Source organism: Pipistrellus kuhlii, unplaced genomic scaffold (assembly GCF_014108245.1).
Source record: "Pipistrellus kuhlii isolate mPipKuh1 unplaced genomic scaffold, mPipKuh1.p scaffold_m20_p_3, whole genome shotgun sequence".
NCBI classification, from domain to species: Eukaryota; Metazoa; Chordata; class Mammalia; order Chiroptera; family Vespertilionidae; genus Pipistrellus; species Pipistrellus kuhlii.
In genome coordinates this window covers 42,478,916-42,498,073 of record NW_023425529.1, presented here as the reverse complement: position 1 = coordinate 42,498,073, position 19,158 = coordinate 42,478,916, and the positions used below count along the sequence as shown (strand labels likewise).

General features: G+C 50.6%; 2 protein-coding genes across 7 annotated transcripts in view; one reads left to right on the top strand and one right to left on the bottom strand.

Annotated features, from left to right (window-relative positions):
- The window catches only part of RACGAP1 (Rac GTPase activating protein 1), a 32,882-nt gene extending 27,294 nt beyond the window's left edge, over window positions 1-5,588 (top strand). For all 5 annotated transcript variants that reach the window (XM_036457480.2, XM_036457482.2, XM_036457481.2 and 2 more), the window contains 7 exons: window positions 689-784; window positions 869-1,067; window positions 2,774-2,879; window positions 3,042-3,174; window positions 3,284-3,419; window positions 4,075-4,180; window positions 4,461-5,588. In XM_036457480.2, the coding sequence (XP_036313373.1) occupies window positions 689-784; window positions 869-1,067; window positions 2,774-2,879; window positions 3,042-3,174; window positions 3,284-3,419; window positions 4,075-4,180; window positions 4,461-4,536 (852 nt within the window). In that variant the 3' untranslated portion in view covers window positions 4,537-5,588. The remainder of the gene's footprint in view (window positions 1-688; window positions 785-868; window positions 1,068-2,773; window positions 2,880-3,041; window positions 3,175-3,283; window positions 3,420-4,074; window positions 4,181-4,460) is intronic.
- Window positions 5,589-16,087: 10,499 nt separating this feature from the next.
- Window positions 16,088-18,783, bottom strand: AQP6 (aquaporin 6). Of its 2 annotated transcripts, none has more exons than XM_045587967.1 (4): window positions 18,302-18,783; window positions 17,496-17,672; window positions 17,197-17,277; window positions 16,088-16,603 (listed from the first exon to the last, which is right to left on the bottom strand). In XM_045587967.1, the coding sequence occupies exons 1-4, from the start codon at window positions 18,692-18,694 to the stop codon at window positions 16,391-16,393; spliced, it is 864 nt and encodes a 287-aa protein (XP_045443923.1). In that variant the 5' UTR covers window positions 18,695-18,783; the 3' UTR covers window positions 16,088-16,390. The 2 variants fall into 2 exon arrangements, with proteins under 2 accessions (XP_045443923.1, XP_036313929.1); XM_036458036.2 differs by having other exon boundaries at window positions 17,496-17,654.
- Between the last annotated feature and the right edge of the window lie 375 nt (window positions 18,784-19,158).

The window sequence follows — 19,158 nt, the reverse complement described above, 5'->3', positions numbered from 1 at the left end:
TATCTTTTCTCTTATGTTAGAGATATCCCATTCAAGGCTATTAAGATTAGGTTGCTTATTTCTAAAAATCTATTTAATCCTTCAAGAAAGTATTTATTGTTCAAGCAACATTAGCAAGAATCAAAGCAAAATGACTAAGCTACTACCCAGCCCCCAGCAAATCAAATGTTATTTCCCTAATCTTAAGAATTCTTATTTGTGCAAAGATTTTTTTTTTTTTTTTTAACAAATTTTCTGTATTCTGATATAGTACCATGGAGTTCTCCCTTAAAGGTAAGGCTGTGTCACAGCAATTGAGTTGTATTTATTTTCCTTACTAAGAATTAATTTAAAAGGCTTTTTTTTTTTTTTTTAAAGCAACGAATTAGTGTATATTAAAGGCCTTACTGTAATGTCATTATTGCTTTTTTCTGATGCCCTTGTGTATTAGAAAAACAAGGACACAGTTGTAGCTAGTGGTTTTATTACTTGTTCATGAAGAGTGTGGTATCTTTGACCATAAATCAGTCGTGGTGTGGAGGTAGGAAACATAATTGAGTGTCTCTGTTCTAATATATGCGTTGGGAATAGGAATTTAAAGGAGACATGCTGTGCCAGCCTGAGTATTAGTTGGGAGATGGTTCTGCACACTGGTCGAGATCTGCTGGTCTAAGTGGTAAAAATGATAACTTAAAACGTTCCGTTTCAGGGAATACTGGCAGATTATGTGTCCCAGACTTCTCCAATGATCCCCTCCATTATTGTCCACTGCGTAAATGAGATTGAACAGAGGGGGCTGACTGAGGTAAGCATGAACTTGGAAGAGAGTGAGTTTGTTTCTTGTGTTAACACTTATGAGCTTCTTAACTGAGTGTCTTCTTGATAACAGACAGGCCTATATCGGGTCTCAGGCTGCGACCGGACAGTAAAAGAACTAAAAGAAAAATTTCTCAGAGTGAAAACTGTACCCCTCCTCAGCAAAGTGGATGATATCCATGCTATCTGTAGCTTCCTGAAAGACTTCCTTCGAAACCTTAAAGAACCCCTTCTGACCTTTCGGCTGAATAAGACCTTTATGGGAGCAGCAGGTAAGAGCAGATCTTTTTTAAAAAAACAAATTTTAGCCGAAACTGGTTTGGCTCAGTGGATAGAGCGTTGGCCTGCGGACTGAAAGGTCCCGGGTTTGATTCCGGTCAAGGGCATGTACCTTGGTTGCGGGCACATCCCCAGTGGGGGGTGTGCAAGAAACAGCTGGTCGATGATTCTCTCTCATCGATGTTTCTAACTCTCTATCCCTCTCTCTTCCTCTCTGTAAAAAATCAACAAAATATATTTTATATATATATATATATATATATATATACATATATATATATATTTTTTTTTTTTTTTTTTTATTGATTTTTTACAGAGAGGAAGGGTGAGGGATAGTTAGAAACATCGATGATGAGAGAGAAACATGGATCAGCTGCCTCCTGCACACCTCCTACTGGGGATGTACCCGCAACCAAGGTACATACCCTTGACCGGAATCGAACCTGAGACCCTTGAGTCTGCAAGCCAACGATCTATCTACTGAGCCAAACCGGTCAGGGCTAAGGGCAGATCTTAATACTTGAGAGTGTGAGTCCCACAAGGGGCAGGAATGTTTGAATGTTTTTGTTTGCAGCTTTATCCCCATCTAGTTAAGTGCCTGAAACATAGCAGATACTCAAATACTTTGATGGATAGATAAGTATGGCATGTTGCCCATGCCTGTTTTCTTCCTGTCTAAACAGTAGGGCTCTCATAGGTTTTTTTTGTTGTTTGGCCAAGTTTTAGGTTGGCCTTTTGAACTTAGAACCATCTTTAATTCCTTTTTCTCACATTTCACATTTAATCCATTGGCTGGCAAATCTTGTCTGCAAAGATCTTGTAAAATATAGGCTACATTTGAAAATTTATGGTCCTACTACCATTCTGAACATTTCTCACCTGGAGTAATGTAAGAACTTCCTGTTTTTCCTGTTACTACTCTTACCCTCTGAGGTAGAGTAGTTCTTTTAAATAACATGATATTATTTCTGTCCTCAGTGTCTTCCAATGGCTTCCCTTCATTCACACGATCAATCCAGTCCTTAGCATGGCCCAAAGACCCTGCATGATTTTGCTCCTGGTTTTGTATCCAGTATTATTTCCTTTTATGCCCTTCCCTTCTTTCTTTCCTCTCCAGGTACAACGGAGTTCTTGCAATTCTTAGAACATACCAACTCTCCTGGCCTTCACAGTAGTTGCAGAAATAATATTTGCATGGTTTGCTTTTTTATTTCTTTCAGGTTTCTTTTTGAATATCTTTTCCTCAGAAACCCCTTTCCTGACCAGTTTTTCTAAAATAATAGCTTCCATTACTTTCTAGCTTCTTGCCTGCCTTATTTTATTACATGTGTTACTACCTAGTAGATATTTGCTTTTTTTAGTAACTCCTCCAATAGTACCTGGCACATAGTAGGTCCATAAACATGTTCTATAAACAAATGCCTTCTTGATAATTGTAGTCATAGCAGTTGTATGTCTGCCTTCCTGCACATGCTTTCCCTACCTGCAAGAGCTGGTTTTTTAAAAGTTCTGATTTCTAATATTGAACTGTTGGCCAGTATCCTGCTTGTTAATGAACCTAGAGTCTGATGTAGTCATGAACCTAATCAGAAGTTTCAGGAGCTTACTGTATAGATGAGACTTTGTGGTCGATAACTTGGATGCCTGCTGTCAAGGGAAAGCAGTCTTAGGCCTTTTGGTACTTTCTTTCCATTTATAGAAATCACAGATGAGGACAACAGCATAGCTGCCATGTACCAGGCTGTTGGTGAGCTGCCCCAGGCCAACAGAGACACATTAGCTTTCCTCATGATTCACTTGCAGAGGTAAGTACAGCAGAAAGTTGTTTCTGGGAGTTAGGGAATTTTCCAAGGGAAGACAATGTGGGTTGTGTGTCAGGGAGGTGAATTGTTTTCTTGTAGAACTTATATTTTGGTCTGTGTTTAAGTGGAGGAGAAAGTCTTATAATATAATGTTCTTTTGCTTAGAGTGGCTCAGAGCCCAAATACGAAAATGGATGTTGCCAATCTGGCTAAAGTCTTTGGACCTACAATAGTTGCCCACGCTGTGCCCAATCCAGATCCAGTGACAATGTTACAGGACATCAAGCGTCAACCCAAGGTGGGCAATCATATTTATACATGAACTTGTGTGATATGATAACATGAGAGACTGGTGAGAGATAAGCCCTGAGATTTGGAAGCTTGCTAACATATTTGGTGGCTTTTAGGTGGTAGAACGCTTGCTCTCACTGCCCCTGGAATACTGGAGTCAGTTCATGATGGTGGAACAAGAGAACATTGACCCCATGCATGTCATTGAAAACTCAAATGCCTTTTCAACACCACAGACACCAGATATTAAAGGTAAGGCCCTAGTTGTGCTTTTTAAAAGACCTTTTCAGATTTAGTCATGGGCTGTTTCCCTGCCTTTGCTAGAGTTATTTGAAATTCACATTTTCCAATAAAAATTAAAATCGTTTTGAGAATGCTAATGTTGAAGGAGAATTTATACAGATCTACTATCTTGATTTTCCCCACCTTCTGTGGTCTTCTTTACCCATATGGAAAGTAAAAAACATAGATACAATAATAATTATATATAATTTATCCTTATGTTTCTTGATATGTTTTACCAATTTGATTTCTTAAAAGCTTTGCCAGTTTGTAGGAGGCTGGTTTTATTCCAACCTCAGTGGCACTGGCAACCTCACATGTTCTTTCATTATAAGGTAGCATATTATTTCTTGTAATATAGGTAAAAATCAAGTGGTCAAATGTTAGATTTGTGTAGTTTGAAGTTTGAGGATGGCCTAAATCAGGAAGTGAATGAATGTCAGCAATTCATAGTTCAAAAGATACACTGGTGTGTTACATGATGACAGGCATGATCTCTGGGCATTGCTAGGTCTCTAGCCTTAGTTCTTAAGTATTTCTAGGGATTTCAGCTTAAAACTGGCCACCTTCATGGGTGCTTTTTTTCTCTCCCCTCCTTTAAAAATATGCTTAACTGTGATTGAAGTGAGTTTTCTGGGGCCTGTGACCACGCCTGAGCATCAGCTTCTCAAGACGCCTTCCTCCAGCTCCCTGTCGCAGCGAGTCCGCTCCACGCTCAGGAACACGCCCAGGTATGGGGATTGCCTGCTTAGATCTCTTTCCTACCATACTGAAGCTAATTCAAAGAAAGATAGAATTAGATCTTAGCTAGTGGCTAGATTTTAAAAGGAAACCTGGAGCCATAAGGATCCCTCTTTACAGTCCCAGCGCCCCCATCTTAGATGACTGAGTAGCTTACAGAGTAGTTTTTGAGGAGTTTCTACTTTTAGTTCATTAAATCATCATGTTATAGTTGTTCATTTACTGTTTTTTCATAGAATACTTTTTCTAGTTTATTCTCTTTTTCTTCAGGTTTGGGAGCAAAAGTAAGTCTGCCACAAACCTAGGACGGCAAGGCAACTTCTTTGCTTCTCCAATGCTCAAGTGAAGCCGCATCTCCTGTTACTTCCAGCATTTACTGACTGCAAAGGAAGGACGCACCTGTACTCCCTGCTCGCAGCCCCCTCACTCGTCACTACTTTAGCATTCTCCAGGCTTTCAATCCAGTGTAATTGTGCAGGGGGTTCATTAAAACTATATATATCTTCCTCTCTTTCTCTCAAGTGATGTAACACCAACACCTTGTGCTGTGGTTGGGAGCTTTTAGATGGGAGCTCTTTGTAGGGGTAGAGGGCAGTATGAAATTCATTGTGATTGCGAGGGGCTGTGGTGGGGGAGCCTCGTCCCTTTGCCTGAAAGCTAAATGCCGCTCATGGAATGACATTTCTGTGCTATTACTTAGAACTTATTTTTGTGAGGCGATGATAGAAGCCCTACCTTTTTAGTAAAATTGACTTGTCTCAGAGTGGGAGGTGGGAGGGCAGGGTAAAAACAGGTTTGGATAGAGGATTCAGGATGGCTCCTGAGAACTGGACATCCCTCTTTCTTCATGATGAACTGGAGCTATAACCCGGAGCCTTCGTAAAAATGGGATAGGGTGAGGACAGAACTAGCGGTGGGTGTATTTTGGATTGATTAGGTTTAGTAGTGATAAGTGGCACAACCTTGTAAAAGTGACACTTTTTGTATTTATCTCTAATGGGCCTCTGGCTGAATTTTGGCTTTGGTGGGGGTCAAGGCCAGTTTGTTTATAAATTGAATTCATTCTGATACTTGAGCCCTGCCTGTCTTATGGAGCTGCAGAGGTCAGTGTGCTGTCTGTTTGGCATCCCACTAACAAGAGTAGGCTTCAGGGGAGATTGTCAATATTTGGTGTGGCAAGAAAAGCCACATTTTGTCTTTGCACTTTGGATGCTAAAATCTTCCTGTATAACATAGCACATCTAGATAAATATGAGAGTTTTCTTTTATTAAATTTATTTCCAATGTCTATAAAATGTGTTTTTCTATAGAATGTTTATGACCCATATTGACCCTTGTCTGTACAATACATATTTGAAATAATATTTGGAAAAAAGTAAATAGTTTTTTCAAAGTGAACATGAGGTTGGTTGTCTTGTCCTGGAAGGTAACGTTTAACATCTTTTTAAAGAAAATACTACTTTTTCCTCTTAAGTGTTTTGAGTCTGTTCATCTCCGTTCCTTTACCACACAATCTTTACCATAAGCAGTAGTTGGTTTATTTCTCATTGTCTCTTTTGTTGTCAATATTAAAGTCCTGGATTTGTCCCTTTGACTGTTACCCTCTAATTTTAAGAAATTTAAATAAAAAAGCAAACAAACTTTGAACAAGTCTTTAGGGACCAGAATGGTGCAGATTTTTAAAAACCACGATGCTGGCTGGCTGGCTGGCTGGCTGCCTGGAAGGAACATCCTTCACTGCTGGAAGTGACTCTGGAGTGAGCTGGATGATTAACTGAGGGCACCTGCACTCGGAACTCTGAAGCTGGTGAACAGAATGTATCTGAGATTGAACGGAAACAGTTGCAGGCTTAATATGTAACAGCAGAGAGAGGAGGCAACCTACTGGCTTTTTTCCCAGGAGGTGGCACTCTCACAGCAGGGCCCATCTGCCTCAGCAAACTGACAGAGGATGCGTCCCTTCTCCCCGTCCTCGCCTTCGCGCACACAAGCCCGTTAGGTTTTGTTTTTTTAAACTTTGTCCTAGGTGCCATTCCTTTCCTTGTGTCTCTGCAAGCCTAGTGTTGGCCCGGCTCCATAGTTGCTGTTCTGTAGAATCTCCCCAAGGTGCATTTTAAGTCACTAATGCAGAGGAAGTAAATGGATTGTAGAACGTTAGTAAGGCAAGGCTTCCCTATGCAGGAACTGATGGCCCATTAAGGAGAAAGAAAATGGTCCTGTGTGTCAGATGCTGGCAGGCAGTTGCTCAGTTTGGGGCTAGGCTACGAGACCTTGGCCATGAAAATAATTCTGATATTAGCAAAGGGAAGTATGTACCCACCTCCAACTTCTTTAACAGCACTTCATGTGGAACAGCTTGCCTTTCCACTTTCAAGGGCTTTCTTAATTAAATTATACTTCCTGTGCGAGATCTGTGGAAAGGGGTCAGTGCTTTGGAGTGGCTGTCACCTCTGTCTCCTGCTCCCAACCCTTTCTGCTGCTCCCTCTTGCTCCTTCTTTAATGCAGTTGAACTTGACTGTCCCACTTGCTAATAACCAGAATCTTTAAATCTATTCTTCTATTATCTGTGTAAGTCTCCTGAGTTTGCTATTTATTTAACTGGGCAAGCATTGCACAGTTTGGTTCAGCAGCAACGATTTGCATTTTTACTGGATGTTTAATGACTTCTTCCTTAAGAAGGTGAATTCATTGCTTGCAGAAATAGAAGGCAAGAAGGCATCTGGTTTTGATTCGAGGGCTATAGGGTGTTCAGGTGATTTACTGTGGTAAATGTAGTCATTTTGGGGGCTATAAACTGACCCTGTGGCATTGAAAGAGGTCTTGAATCCTTATAGTCATGGTTAAATTATTGGATAGCACAAAATGACAGGTAGTGCTGAGTGATTGCAAGGAACACAGCTACGAGGCTTGCTGTGTGTTTATTTTGTTACAGTAGGGCCTCCTACCCACCTCAAGCTTCAGATAGACAGGCACGTACCTATGCATATGCGTATGGTATATGATTTCCTATTGGAAAAGCATGTGGGAGACCCACTGCTGTGCCTGGTACACCAAGCAGTTTGCATAATCATGCATCACCTTTTCTCACTCTCGTCATGAGCAAGGAGAGAGCCATTGTGCAATGCAGATCTGAGAAGCGAGGGTGGCAGAGCTCAGTGTTCAAGTCGCCATGGCTCACACACTAGGTTCTTGTTCAATACGCATCAATGATAGTCTTGGTCATGATTCTGAAGCTGAAGCCACTGATGCAAAAAGCTTTTTAAGCAAGCAGGTTTGGGGCATGTTTGTCATGTGGTGTTTTTAGTATAAACAGGGTTTGGAGAATGGCCACTTAACCTAAGAATTTAATAATTTTTAAAAATCTCCCTGTAGCTGGTATATTTTGTAAATAAGTGATGGCCCTAGTCCAGGAGGACCTTGTATAACTTATTAGACTCGGGTTCTGAGTCTGTGTTTGTTGACGGTTTCTATTCACGAAGTCAGGCGGAAGACAGCTTGACATCACCAGGAATAACCTTGTAGTGTGTGGGAGCCGTCTCCTCTGCAGTCATGTGGGCTGGCAAAGGAGGCCACTTTTCAGGGACTCAGAGTTGGAAGCAGGAATTTTCCCTTTTGTCTACCTTCTCTATAAGTCTTGCCTGCTGCACTTAAATGCATGTTTTTATATAGCATTACTCTCACATCTCACACAGGTGGATACCATCTGTGTGCTAGGCTCAGACACATGTAAATGGAGAGTTAAGACTTCTAATCAAGCACTTGCAAGTTCATACCCTCTCTGGTTATCAGTGAAGATGGACTTGGGAACTGATTTCCCACAGAGCCTCTAGGGAAAGTAATGTGATGGTTTACAGTGTGCAAAGTGCTTTCATTTATCACCCACTTGATCGCCACACCCATGTATGGTGGACAGGATTGGTGATATCCCAATTGACAACTTCAGAGAGGTGATGGCTCAAATTCCCACAGGTCTATAGTTTGGCTGGGATTAGACCCTGGGGATTGCAGCCCCACTCTGGAGGTCAACTGTGGTGCTTGCTACTTCAGATTCTTTAATATTGTGGACTTGTTAATACACTATATATTATATATAAAAGCCTTAGTGACCAACTGACCCCTCGCTATGACATGCACTGACCACCAGGGGGCAGATGCTCAATGCAGGATCTGCCTGCTGGCAGTAAGTGCTCCCACAGCAGGAGTGCCACTCAGCTGACCATCCCATCCCAGTGGCCTACAAGCCTGGTGGCCCACAAGCCCAGCAAGCCACTCCCTCCCTCAGTAGTCCTGCAGGACCAATTTCTGGAAAATGGGCCAGGCACTGACAGACTGGCACTGCTGGCACGATCCCAACAGCGCCGCCCTCCTGGAAGTCAGCCTCGGGTACTGCGGCCCGCTTCTCCTCCCTAGACACTCCACAAAGAAGAAATGATATAAAAGTGGCCGCCAGATGGCTCCTGACAACCGGAGCGAATGCCAGTGATATGGATCCGGATCACGGCCAGCAAGGGCATCCCACAGCCCTCCCGGAGGGCCGATTGCATCTCAGCTCCCCCCTCAATCTCCATTGGGACAGGCGCCAGATGCAGGTCCCACAGCTGGTGAGTGCCACTGCGGCTGCTGCAGCAGTGTGAGCCTCTCCTGATTGGGACTGACTGGGCACGAGCCTACAGCAGGCCCAGCGGGGCTGGGATGAGCGGGAAAAGCAGGCAGGAGCAGCAGGTGACATTAGACTGCCAGTTTTGGCCCAATTCCCACAGGTTACTCCGAGGGATCGCACCTGGGCATGAATTCGGGCACCAGGCCTCTAGTTAGGCACATAAATGATTCCACTCATTTCTGTATGTGGATCTGCTTTTGTGCTCAACAGATGACTGTGGAAGAGCAGGGAGGCCCAGACTCCTGGGAAAGCGTTTGGGATGGGAATGTCTTGTGATTAGGGTTGTTATCTGGTGGAATGGAAGACCTGTGCTTGGTGATCCAGGGCTGCATTCCGTGTGGAAGGAGGAGGAAGAGCTGGTGTGGGTTATGAGGTTACTCCTGGTGGGAGTGCATGTGCATCTTGTGTGCTCTGAAGCTCAGAGCCAAGAACAGGCAAATCTCTGAACCAAAGCCATCAGCCTGCTTCTAGAAACGTGTCAGCGGATTAGCTTATTGGCTTTTCCCCTGAGTGGCATTAGCTCTCACCTCGACTCATGTTCACCATCTGGCTTTGAGTGAGAAGTCTTTGAGCGATCTCTCTCCAGCAGCCTGCTCTGTGCCAGGGCTTTCTGAGGGCCGTTCAGCTTCCTCCCTCACCAACATGAGGGCCCAGTGTTCTCTAAGAAGAGGTTATCAGTCTGTTGTGTCCACATGTGTGCATGCCTGAGATCAAAAGAATACTTAAGGCCTCAGAGGGGGAAAATCAGCTTAAAGGAGAATGAGTCAGGTGGTTAATGGCCTAAAGTCTTTATGTTGTCAAAACTAACAGGTGAAGCTCTCCCTAGGTGAGTTTTTGAAATGGAATTGTTCCTGCCACAGAGAAAGCGCCTTCTGCCTTCGAGATGATGCAGCTTGTCCAGATTTTAGTAGGGCGAGGGAGACGAAGGGGCTGGAATTTTTCTTCCTCATTGGAAAGCAAAGCCTGGGGGTGGAGGTTCTTAAATGAACCACCTCCCTCCCAGGGAGCTGGCTGCTTTCCCCTCCTAGGTTAGTATGCATTGACTGGGGCTAAACGCTTGATGCTCCTGGACAGAGTCCAGCCCCTCAGCAGAGCAGCCACACTGTGGAGATACAGCTGCTGGCATTAAAGGGCTAAGCCCCTTTCCAGCTGCTCGGCAGTTTAACAGAGCTGTTTCTGTCCGATTAGGAGGGAATGACTAATCTCGCCATCTTCTCATGGCATGGCCTAGGCTCCGGGGCAGATAACCTGGTAGGGTGGGAAGTGGTTGGATAAATGGTGGAGTGGTAGGTGATTATCTCAAAAATGGTGGCCCTGGCTTGTGCTTTGTTTTGTCTCTATGAGGAAAGTGGGGTTCTCTTTAGCAGTTCCCTGGTACTAAGGGAGAGGAGATGTTCACAGCGAGGGGTGGCCTGGGTGTCTAGGAGCTGGGCTAGCAACAGTTAAGCAGGTGAGTTGAAAGCATCTAAGGCAGTGGTTCTCAACCTTTCTAATGTCGTGACCCTTTAATACAGTTCCTCATATTGTGGTGACCCCCAACCATAAGATTATTTTCGTTGCTACTTCATAACTGTAATTTTGCTACTGTTATAAGTCATAATGTAAGTATCTGTGTTTTCCGATAGTCTTACGTGACCCTGCTAGCGGTTCTCAACCTGTGAATCCTGCTGTAGAGCCTAAGACCATTGGAAAACACAGATATTTACATTACGATTCATAACTAGCAAAATTACAGTTATGAAGTAGCAACGAAAATAATTTTATGGTTGAGGGTCACCACAACATGAGTAACTGTATTAAAGGGTCGAGGCATTAGAAAGGTTGAGAATCACCCATCTAAGGGCAATGGTATCCATCCATAGAGGAAGGAGAAGACTTGAGACACTCCACCCTTCCCCCCCACCCATGTGGCTCCCATTTGGCCTTCTGTTCCCCTTTTATTTTTTCTTTCTTTATTTTAATATATTGATTTTTTAAAAAAGAGGAAGGGAGGGATAGAGAGTTAGAAACATCGATGAGAGAGAATCATCGATCAGCTGCCTCCTGCACACTCCCCACTGGGATGTGCCCGCAACCAAGGTGCATGCCCTTGACCGGAATTGAACCTGGAACCCTTGAGTCCGCAGGCTGATGCTATATCCACTGAGCCAAACCGGTTAGGGCTGTTCCCCTTTTCTTTAAAATCTAACTTAAAAAGCCAAGACTTGAGAGAGAAATGACCATTCCTTGGTCATAAGTTGCACTTAAAAAATATCTTTTAGTGTCTCTGAGAATTGAGATATCATAATCAATGGCATCTTACAAATATAATGCAGTGATTTTTCTTTCTTAGTGGCTCATAAAGTGGTAGTGCACCTTACTATCAATGTCATTTGGGTTGGAAGTGTTAGCTGTTTGCGGGATATATGCTGTTGGCTAGACCAGATGTGGTAGGAACCTGCTGCTTGCTAGTAGTTGTGCAGAGATTGAAACAGGGAGTTCCTTCAGCTCCGAGGGAACCTGAGGAATGGGAAAAGCAAGGTTCAGCTCCAGGACATTGGCACGAAGCCTGTGTAGGGTAGGACCAACGTTTGTTCCAGCCATGACCCCCGAGCCATTCCATGGGACCCCTGAGTCAGGGGAGGGGGCAGAAGCTGCTGTGAGCCAGTGAGGCCAAGACCAAAATAACAGGCCATGTCGGTGGAGTTCTGGAATCTCCGTGTAGGACGGAAACATTCAGGTGCTTCAGCACAAAGGGGATTCGGTGGTTGGATGCGGGGCAGGGAGTTGGGAGTGTATTGCATCCTTTGTCCAGTTTGCTCCCGTCCCACAGCGCCTGGGAGGGCCTTTGTCCTCTGACCCTGGAAGGCCATGGTTCGGGGACCAAGACGAGAGAAGGACAGCTGAAGGAGACGGTTGCCCTGAGATGAGAAGTAGACTAAAAATATAATTTTGCTTAAGAAGGTCTTCCTGGTTGGTAGGGAGAGGTGTTCAAGTGCCACGATGGAGGTGGGTGCTGGGTGCTGTGGGCGCCCAGAGGGAGGGAAGGAGCTGGAGTTATGAATCGTAATGTAAATATTACGAAGAGCCTGGAAAGTGACGTGTTCAAGCTGGGTCTCAGGATGAACAGGCAGCTAGAGAGGGCCTGGAGCGGATCCAGGCCAAGGAAGGCCCTCTAGCCCGGGGTCCTACAACCGGACTCCCCAGCCCTGTCCGGCCTCTAAAGTCTTCCGGCCCGCCCGACTGGCCTTGTTTGACCTGTCCACGCGGGGCAGGTGGAGTTGTTGGTCCCTGCCTCTGTCTCCGGCCTCCTCCATCAGCTCTTGTAACAACTGCCCCTTTATCTGACTTCATCAGAGCTCAAACAGTGTTTCATTTCCCTCTTTTCTGCCATCGGCTGCTGCCTATTAATTAGTGCCGTTGGGCTCCCCACCCTCAGTTCTCCTTCACAAACCAAGCTGCCCCTCCCTGGGACATGATTACAGACCTTGGCTGTGGGGACCCCCTGCGCCAGCCGCCAGAGTGGCCACAACTTGGCCTGATGCTTCATCTTGATTAGCCCTTCACGTCACCCCTCCCTTCTTCCCTCCGTCTTCCCCATGACGCTGCCGGCCTGACACTGGCTGCAGGTTAGCATCTCCTGTGATAGCTGCCCTCTTCTCATGCTGCTTCAGGTCTTGGAGAACAGGCCGGGGCTCAGGGAGACTGGGGCGATCCCCTCTCCTGACCCTGCAGAGTCTCGCATCAAAACCCTAGTCAGGCCCTGGCCAGTGTGGCTCAATTGGTTGGGCGTTGTCCTGTGCCCTGAAAGGTTGCCAGTTCAATTCGTGGTCGGGCACATGCCCGGGTTGCTTGCTTGGTCCCTGGTAGGGGGTGTGCAGGAGGCAGCCAGTCCATATGCTCTCACATTGAAGTTTCTCTCCCCCCCACTTATAAATTAATTTAAAAACAAACAAACAAAAACCCCAGTCAGCTTGTTCCAGATCACTTGACCTCATTATAGATCTGAGATCACAGATTTTGATCTGTGCTGCCTCTTAAACCCTCAGCTCTGGTGACTGCTCCTTTCTTGTTTACTTAGCTGCCATATGAAATCCCAGATGCTCCAAGCCCTGCTTCTTTTCACCCCTTTATAGCCACCTAGCTCCCTTACCCCCGTCCCCTGAACCTCCCCAAACCGGCTCCCCAGCTGCCATCACTGCGGCCCTTCACGTCTCTGTTCTTTCTCGGGTTTGATTCTTGACTCCTCTTTCCTCTGGATCCTTCTCCCCGGACTCACTCATACTCACAGGCTCTCCTTTGCTCACGCTAAGCCTGGGCTAAGCCTTCTTTCCTGATAGCTGGGCTGCATTACACACCGCAGGAGACACAGCCAGACTGGCAGAGGGAATGGCAGCTACTGTGAGGGCTAAACCCACCACCACTGATGGCACGCCCCACGCAGTGCGCCGGGGCCCGGAGGAACAAACTCCATTTTCCGGATGAGGAGAGCGAGGCTCGGGATCCCTAAACTTGTTCAGGTGCAGCAGCTGAAAGAGCCTGAGCGTATCTAAACTCAACCCTTCCATCCTCTAGTCTGCTTAAGTAGTTCTTTTCTTTTAACCTTTACAGACTCCTTTAGGTCAAAATGATTTTCCTTGGAAAGAAAGTCTCTGGCTCATCATCCTGCCCCTCCTCTCCCCTCAGCCCAAGGGGCTCAAATGTGCCCCAGAACCTGGCCCCTGAGGGGGCCCTCCCCTTCCCACAGGGCGGCCCCAGATCAGACCTGTCCTCTACACCCGAGGGAGCAGTGAGAGGGGACGGAGAGGGGCTTCCTGCCAACCAATGGGGAAGCGACAGCCTGGGCTCTGTGCCGGCATCATCTGCTCCTGCTAAGACAATCATCAACATAAAAGGCTAATTGTATTAATCACCAAGGCACCCGTCCGGAGTCCCCCTCCCTTTGGGGAGAATTATGAATTGCAATTGCAGATGGCTCTGCTGATTGAAAGCAGTGCTCAGCAGGGAGAAGGGCCAGATCAGATTACACACCATTAATTAAAAACTTCCCCTGACAAATGGGAGGAAGGGAGTGCGCCGAGGGTCTGCCTGGCTGGGTCTCTGTCCTCCCTGTGCTCCCCACTCCCACCTGGGGCCGGGGGCTGAGGCCGTGGAGCCCACTGGCCGAACCCGCTGAGATTCGGCTCCCTGAAGGCCAGCCCTTCCCTCGGCCAGACAGATGGCTGGCTGTCCTATTAAAGGCTGCGGAGAAGGAGGGCTCCCCGTTGGTTCCTCTCTCCTGTCTGACTTGGGATGCTCTTCAGGCTGTAACCTAGTTCCTCACGTCTCAGGAAGCTGGGCCGGGCTCTGTCACAGCTTCACAGGACTGTGTGTGAAAGCAGCCCCCAGCTTTCCCCTCAGGCAGTCACCCTTGCTTACCCTTTTGGCCCAGAGTTCCTGGGACACAGGTCACACAGCTGGCTCTGGAGTAAGGGTGGGACTCAAGTGTGACTTCGCCCTCTTCCAGCCACCCCTGCCGGCTCCTGTGCAGCTGAGGCTCCTGAATTCTCCTCTTGATCAATCACCACCTCCTCTCCCTCCCAGCTGCCCACCTTCAGTCATTCATCCACCAGACTTTTATCAAGCACCGAGTGCCCTGGGCTCTGGGATGTGGAGGTAACTTGTCCAGGAGCCTAAGGGCCCGCTGCAGGAGCTCCCCCTGCCCCCTTCAGCCTTCCTCTCCTGCTCCCTCCCATCCCGGGGCTGTGGGAGCCCCCCTGGTGCACCATTTTGGAAAATTCTAAGCTGGGAGCTAGGGAGATCTAAGGGGCTGTGGTACTCTGAGCCAAGCTACCTTTAGCAAGCCAATCACCTCACATACACACACACACACACACACACACCCGGCCACCCTGCTCATAAAGGCACCAGAAGCCCTGGGTGCTTTTGTGACAACGGATGAGGGCAGCCCAGCCTGGGGAGATGTAGCCGGAAGCCGTCCTCTGCACTGACAGCATCACAGGACCCTGGGCAGGACTGCTGTGGCCACGAGGACGGGACTGTTCTGGCCCTGGTCGCAGGCTGGGCCTCGTCACCCAGCCTGGGAAACTGGCAGCCCTTTGGAGACCTACCCAAAGGGAAAGGCCTATCTTATGGATTCGGTTGCTGCATCTCAGAATGCCATGGTGATGGGCACCATAGAGATGAGAAGAACTAACTTTTATTGGCTTGTCTCTTCATTCCAGGGTCCCTCCCCCAGCACCCCCGCCCCCTCGCAAAGCTCGCAGATTCTCACCCCACCCATCCTCACACAGCTCCCAGGTCTGCAGCCTCAGCAGAAAAGGAGGGGAGCAAATGGAGTGAGAGAAAACGTCCCCTGTCTCTCCCTCTCAGTCATCTCCCCGTCTCCCTTCTTCCCATTATCAACAGCAATTGTATTTAAACCCAATAATTACAGTAATAGCAGCAATAATCATCATTTATTGGCTTTGTTTTTCTAACACTTTTACTTCCCCAAACATTTTCCAATTCCTTACTTGTTTTCACAGCAGTCTCTAGGGGAGGCCTGTGCCCATTGGGTCCCTGGGGAAGCTGAGGCCCAGGCAGGACCCGGGTCCGGGCAGAATCGGTTTGTAGCAGCTTGTAAAGACTAACGAACCAGCAGAGACTCTGGCCGTCCTTCAGAGGCACAGAGCTGAACATCTTGGTGCCCTGCTCCATTCCTGCCATCCTTGGGACTAGTCCACAGCGTTCCGGGTCCTGGCAGATTTGAGAAGAGGCTGAGACAGCTCCTGTCGCCCAGGGCATGGCCGAGGGCTGGGCCGGAGTCATCCCCTGGATGGGACAGGGCGCGGGGGCAGGAAAACCCCCGGAAGAGCTTGCCCCGGGAAAGGCCATCAGGCTCAAACCTTCCTGGCCTGTATCCCGCCCTCTGCCAGCCCGAGAGGAGCTTCCTCTCCGTGTCAGCTCTTCCCAAGGGTGGGCTTCTCTCCTGAGCATTTGGGGGTGGGGGGTGAGGGGAGTGAGGGGTGAAGACCTAAAGGGAAGGTAATCTCTGTCCTCAGGAAGCCCCCAGCCTGAGGGGGGAGCCAGGGCCTCCTCCCCCGCTCCCCCCAAACCACAGTGAAGGGCAGAGATCCCTCTGAGGAGCCCCGAGTCTTCTGGGGAGTCTGGCCTCTCCTCCCTGCGGGTGGGGTAAGAAGTTGGGGTTCCCTGAGGTCCCTTTAAGCAGACTGGCTCTCTGGGCTCTAATTCCCCTGTCTCCCCCCCGCCTCCCCCCGCAAGACCTGGGGGTCTGGAGTCCAGCTGGATGAGAGAGGGGGCGGGCAGGCGCGAGTCCCCTGCCTCCCTCTGCTGTTCATTGGAGATGGAGGAGGAAGCGGGACAGATTTGCTCCCCGAATTCTATCTAGAAACGGATGCCCGGGGGAGGGATTGGTATCCCCTGCCCCCACCTGTTAGGACAAGAGGCCAAGCCCCCCTACACACCCTTACCCCCGCCCCCCTCGGGAAACCTGAAGTCGTGTCACATGAGGCACATGCCCATGCACAGGCCTCGCCAAAGCCTGAGCGAGGCCGAGTGCTATGCTATCTGACACATGTTCTCCATCTTGGTGTCCCCTGGACCGGACGGGGGCTTGTCTTCCTGGGGCTCCACCCCGTCCACCTCCTCCATCTCCGAGGTGCCTGTGAGGATGGCCAGCCGCTGGGCCAGGGTCTTGGTGTCGGGGAACAGGATGAAGTTGTAGATGAGCGACGCCAGGACAGCCCCTGTCAGGGGTCCCACCCAGAAGATCTGAGTAGCAGAGAGAGGGGCACCGGCTGTGAGCCATCGGGATCACAGGGGGCTGTGGGACCCCTGACTGCTTCCCCAGTGCTGGTGTGGTCTCCCAGGAGCCCTGGGGCTGCCTGAAAGGTGGCAGATTTGAGAAGCAGGAGTCCTGTCCAGAACTGTCCCGCGAAGGGGGGCGGGGGATCTCGCCTCCCACAGGCGGCCCAGGCTCCTCGCCACTCCTTCCTCCCTGCTCTCACCTCCCCTGTACCAGCCGGGAGCCCTGGCTAGTGCTGCTCCTAGCTTTGCTGGTGTGTGTGTCTATTTCTGTTTGCCTTGTTCTTTATCCAAGTTTGGAAATTGGTCCAGCTGGAGACAGTGAATAAGGAAACAGCCAGGACTCGAGGCTGCGGTTCCCGCCCTGGCCCATTTCTAGCCGGTCCCCTGGGCACCCTGGGCGATGGAAGCCAGAGCGAAAGGAAGAACAAGCCCTGGCCTTCTGAGCTCAGGGAACCTCCCTCAGGGGGCAAGCTGGTCTGTGGCAGGGCGACTGCCTGCCTGCCCCGGTGAGGCCCGGCCCTCACCCCCTCACCCATGGCTGCCCCCGAGGGTCTCACCCAGTGGACTTCGAACTTCCCGACGATGACAGCAGGGCCGAAGGAGCGGGCGGGGTTCATGGAGCAGCCGGTGAAGTAGACCTGCGGAGTGGCTGTGGGTCAGGATGTGCAGGGATAAGCAGGCCTGGGAGGGCACCGTCCCCGCAGCCTTAGTTCAGACCCAGCTCCGGCCGTGGCCTCTGCAGCACGTAGCCTGGGCCTGGAGTATGGGGCTCCCCACCCCCACCGCCCAAGGCCTGAGGGGCGCAGGGAGGGACGTTCCCCGGCCTTCGGGCCCCCGCAGCCCCTCTGCCCCTTACCCCGATGAGGTGGCCCAGGGCCACGGAGGTCCCGATCATGGCGGCCGGGGAAGCCGCGGTCTGCCGGCTGTCGGTGGAAGCAAAGACACAGAGCACCAGCTGCAGGGTCAGAACCAGCTCCACCGCCACCGCCTGGCCCGCCGAGACTCTGCTCTGCACCTGGGCGAGAGGGTTACCCTGGGTCCGAGGGGCTCCCAGGGGAGGTGCCCCGCCCGTTTCCTGGGTCACGTCTCACCCCTGCCAGGCCGGACGTCAGGACTGCGCAGGGGGTGGGGGTCAGCCCTGGCCGCCTGCTCCCTGCAGAGGCAGTGCCACCCCTCCCACCCCAGAGGCTGTTGGGGCCAGTGGTTTAGGAGGTGGCTGGGGCTCAGGATGGTGGGAAAGAGGAGGCACAGAGAAGCTGGGGAGCATGTTTGCGAGCTGATTGGGGGGAGACCTGCATGGGAGCGGAAGGAACAGAGGTGACTAGGGGAACTGGTTGGGGGCTGGTGAAACGGGCCTTAGGGTGCTGGGGGACCGTGGGGAGGGAGACGAAGTGCATGCAGGGTTCCTGCCGTCACCCGCAGCCCCAGCCCTCCCTGGCTTCCCCAGTCCTCGGATGCCTGGTCCTTCTCTGCCTCCTGCCCCTTCGTGCGGCTGCTCCCACCTGCTCCCCAACCCATGCCCCCACCCCTCCTCTGTCTGCACTGGAGCCGCACGCAGTCTGATTCCCTGGGGCCCAGGGCCCAGCACGGCAAGAGTGAGGCAGGCGCCTGTGTGGTTACCTCCCCGCCCCTGGCCCTGCAGGGGCCCCTCCCCGCACCTACCACGTTGACCGCCAGGGTCTCTCGGATGTCTCCCGGGGTGACCCCGTAGAGCAGAGCGGCGCCCACGATGGCCCCCGCCAGCTGGGCTGCCATGTAGGCCAGGGCGCGGGGCAGGGAGATCTGGGAGCCCACGAGGAAGGCCAGCGTCACGGCGGGGTTGACGTGCGCCCCGCTGGTCTTCCAGGTCACCTGCACCACCATGGCCGTGGCCAGGTTGAAGGTGATGGCGACCTGCAGCACAGAGGGCAGCGCCGAGGGCCAGCGCATGGCCGAGCCCACGCCGAAGAACACATACAGCCCCGTGGCCAGGAACTCGGCGAACAGCGCCTTGCTGATGGCCGTCCAGAGCCGGCACCCCAGCCTCCCGGCCCAGCCGCAGCCTCCTGGCTCCATCCCTGCAGGTGCTGAGTGTGGGCTGCGGCCCCCTCCGCTCCAGGGCCCTCTGCTCGCCTGGTCTGCCGTCCGGGCTGCTCTGGGGCCTCACTGGCCCGCCTGGGGCTCCTCGCTGCCTGCAGCCAGGGCGGTGCTGGGCGGACCGGCAGGGGCCGCGCTGGCGGGTTATGTGTGTCGGGGTGGGTGGGCGGGGTGGGCCGGCGCTCACATGCCTGTCCACCCGGAGCTCACCTGACAGCTGAGGGGGGGGGGGCGCGGTCTTGGGGCGCTGATCTGAAACCTCCAGGGAGGTTTCCAAGCTGGACAGGCCTGACGGGCTGCGGGCAGAGCCCAGCCGGAGGGCACAGGCGCTGGGACTCCAGGGCGCTCACATCCCTGATGCCAGCGTGGATAAAGTGAGGTCTCTGCATCCCCAAGCCCAAGGCCTGCCCCGGAGGGCCCTGTGCATTCGGGGGGGGGGGGTA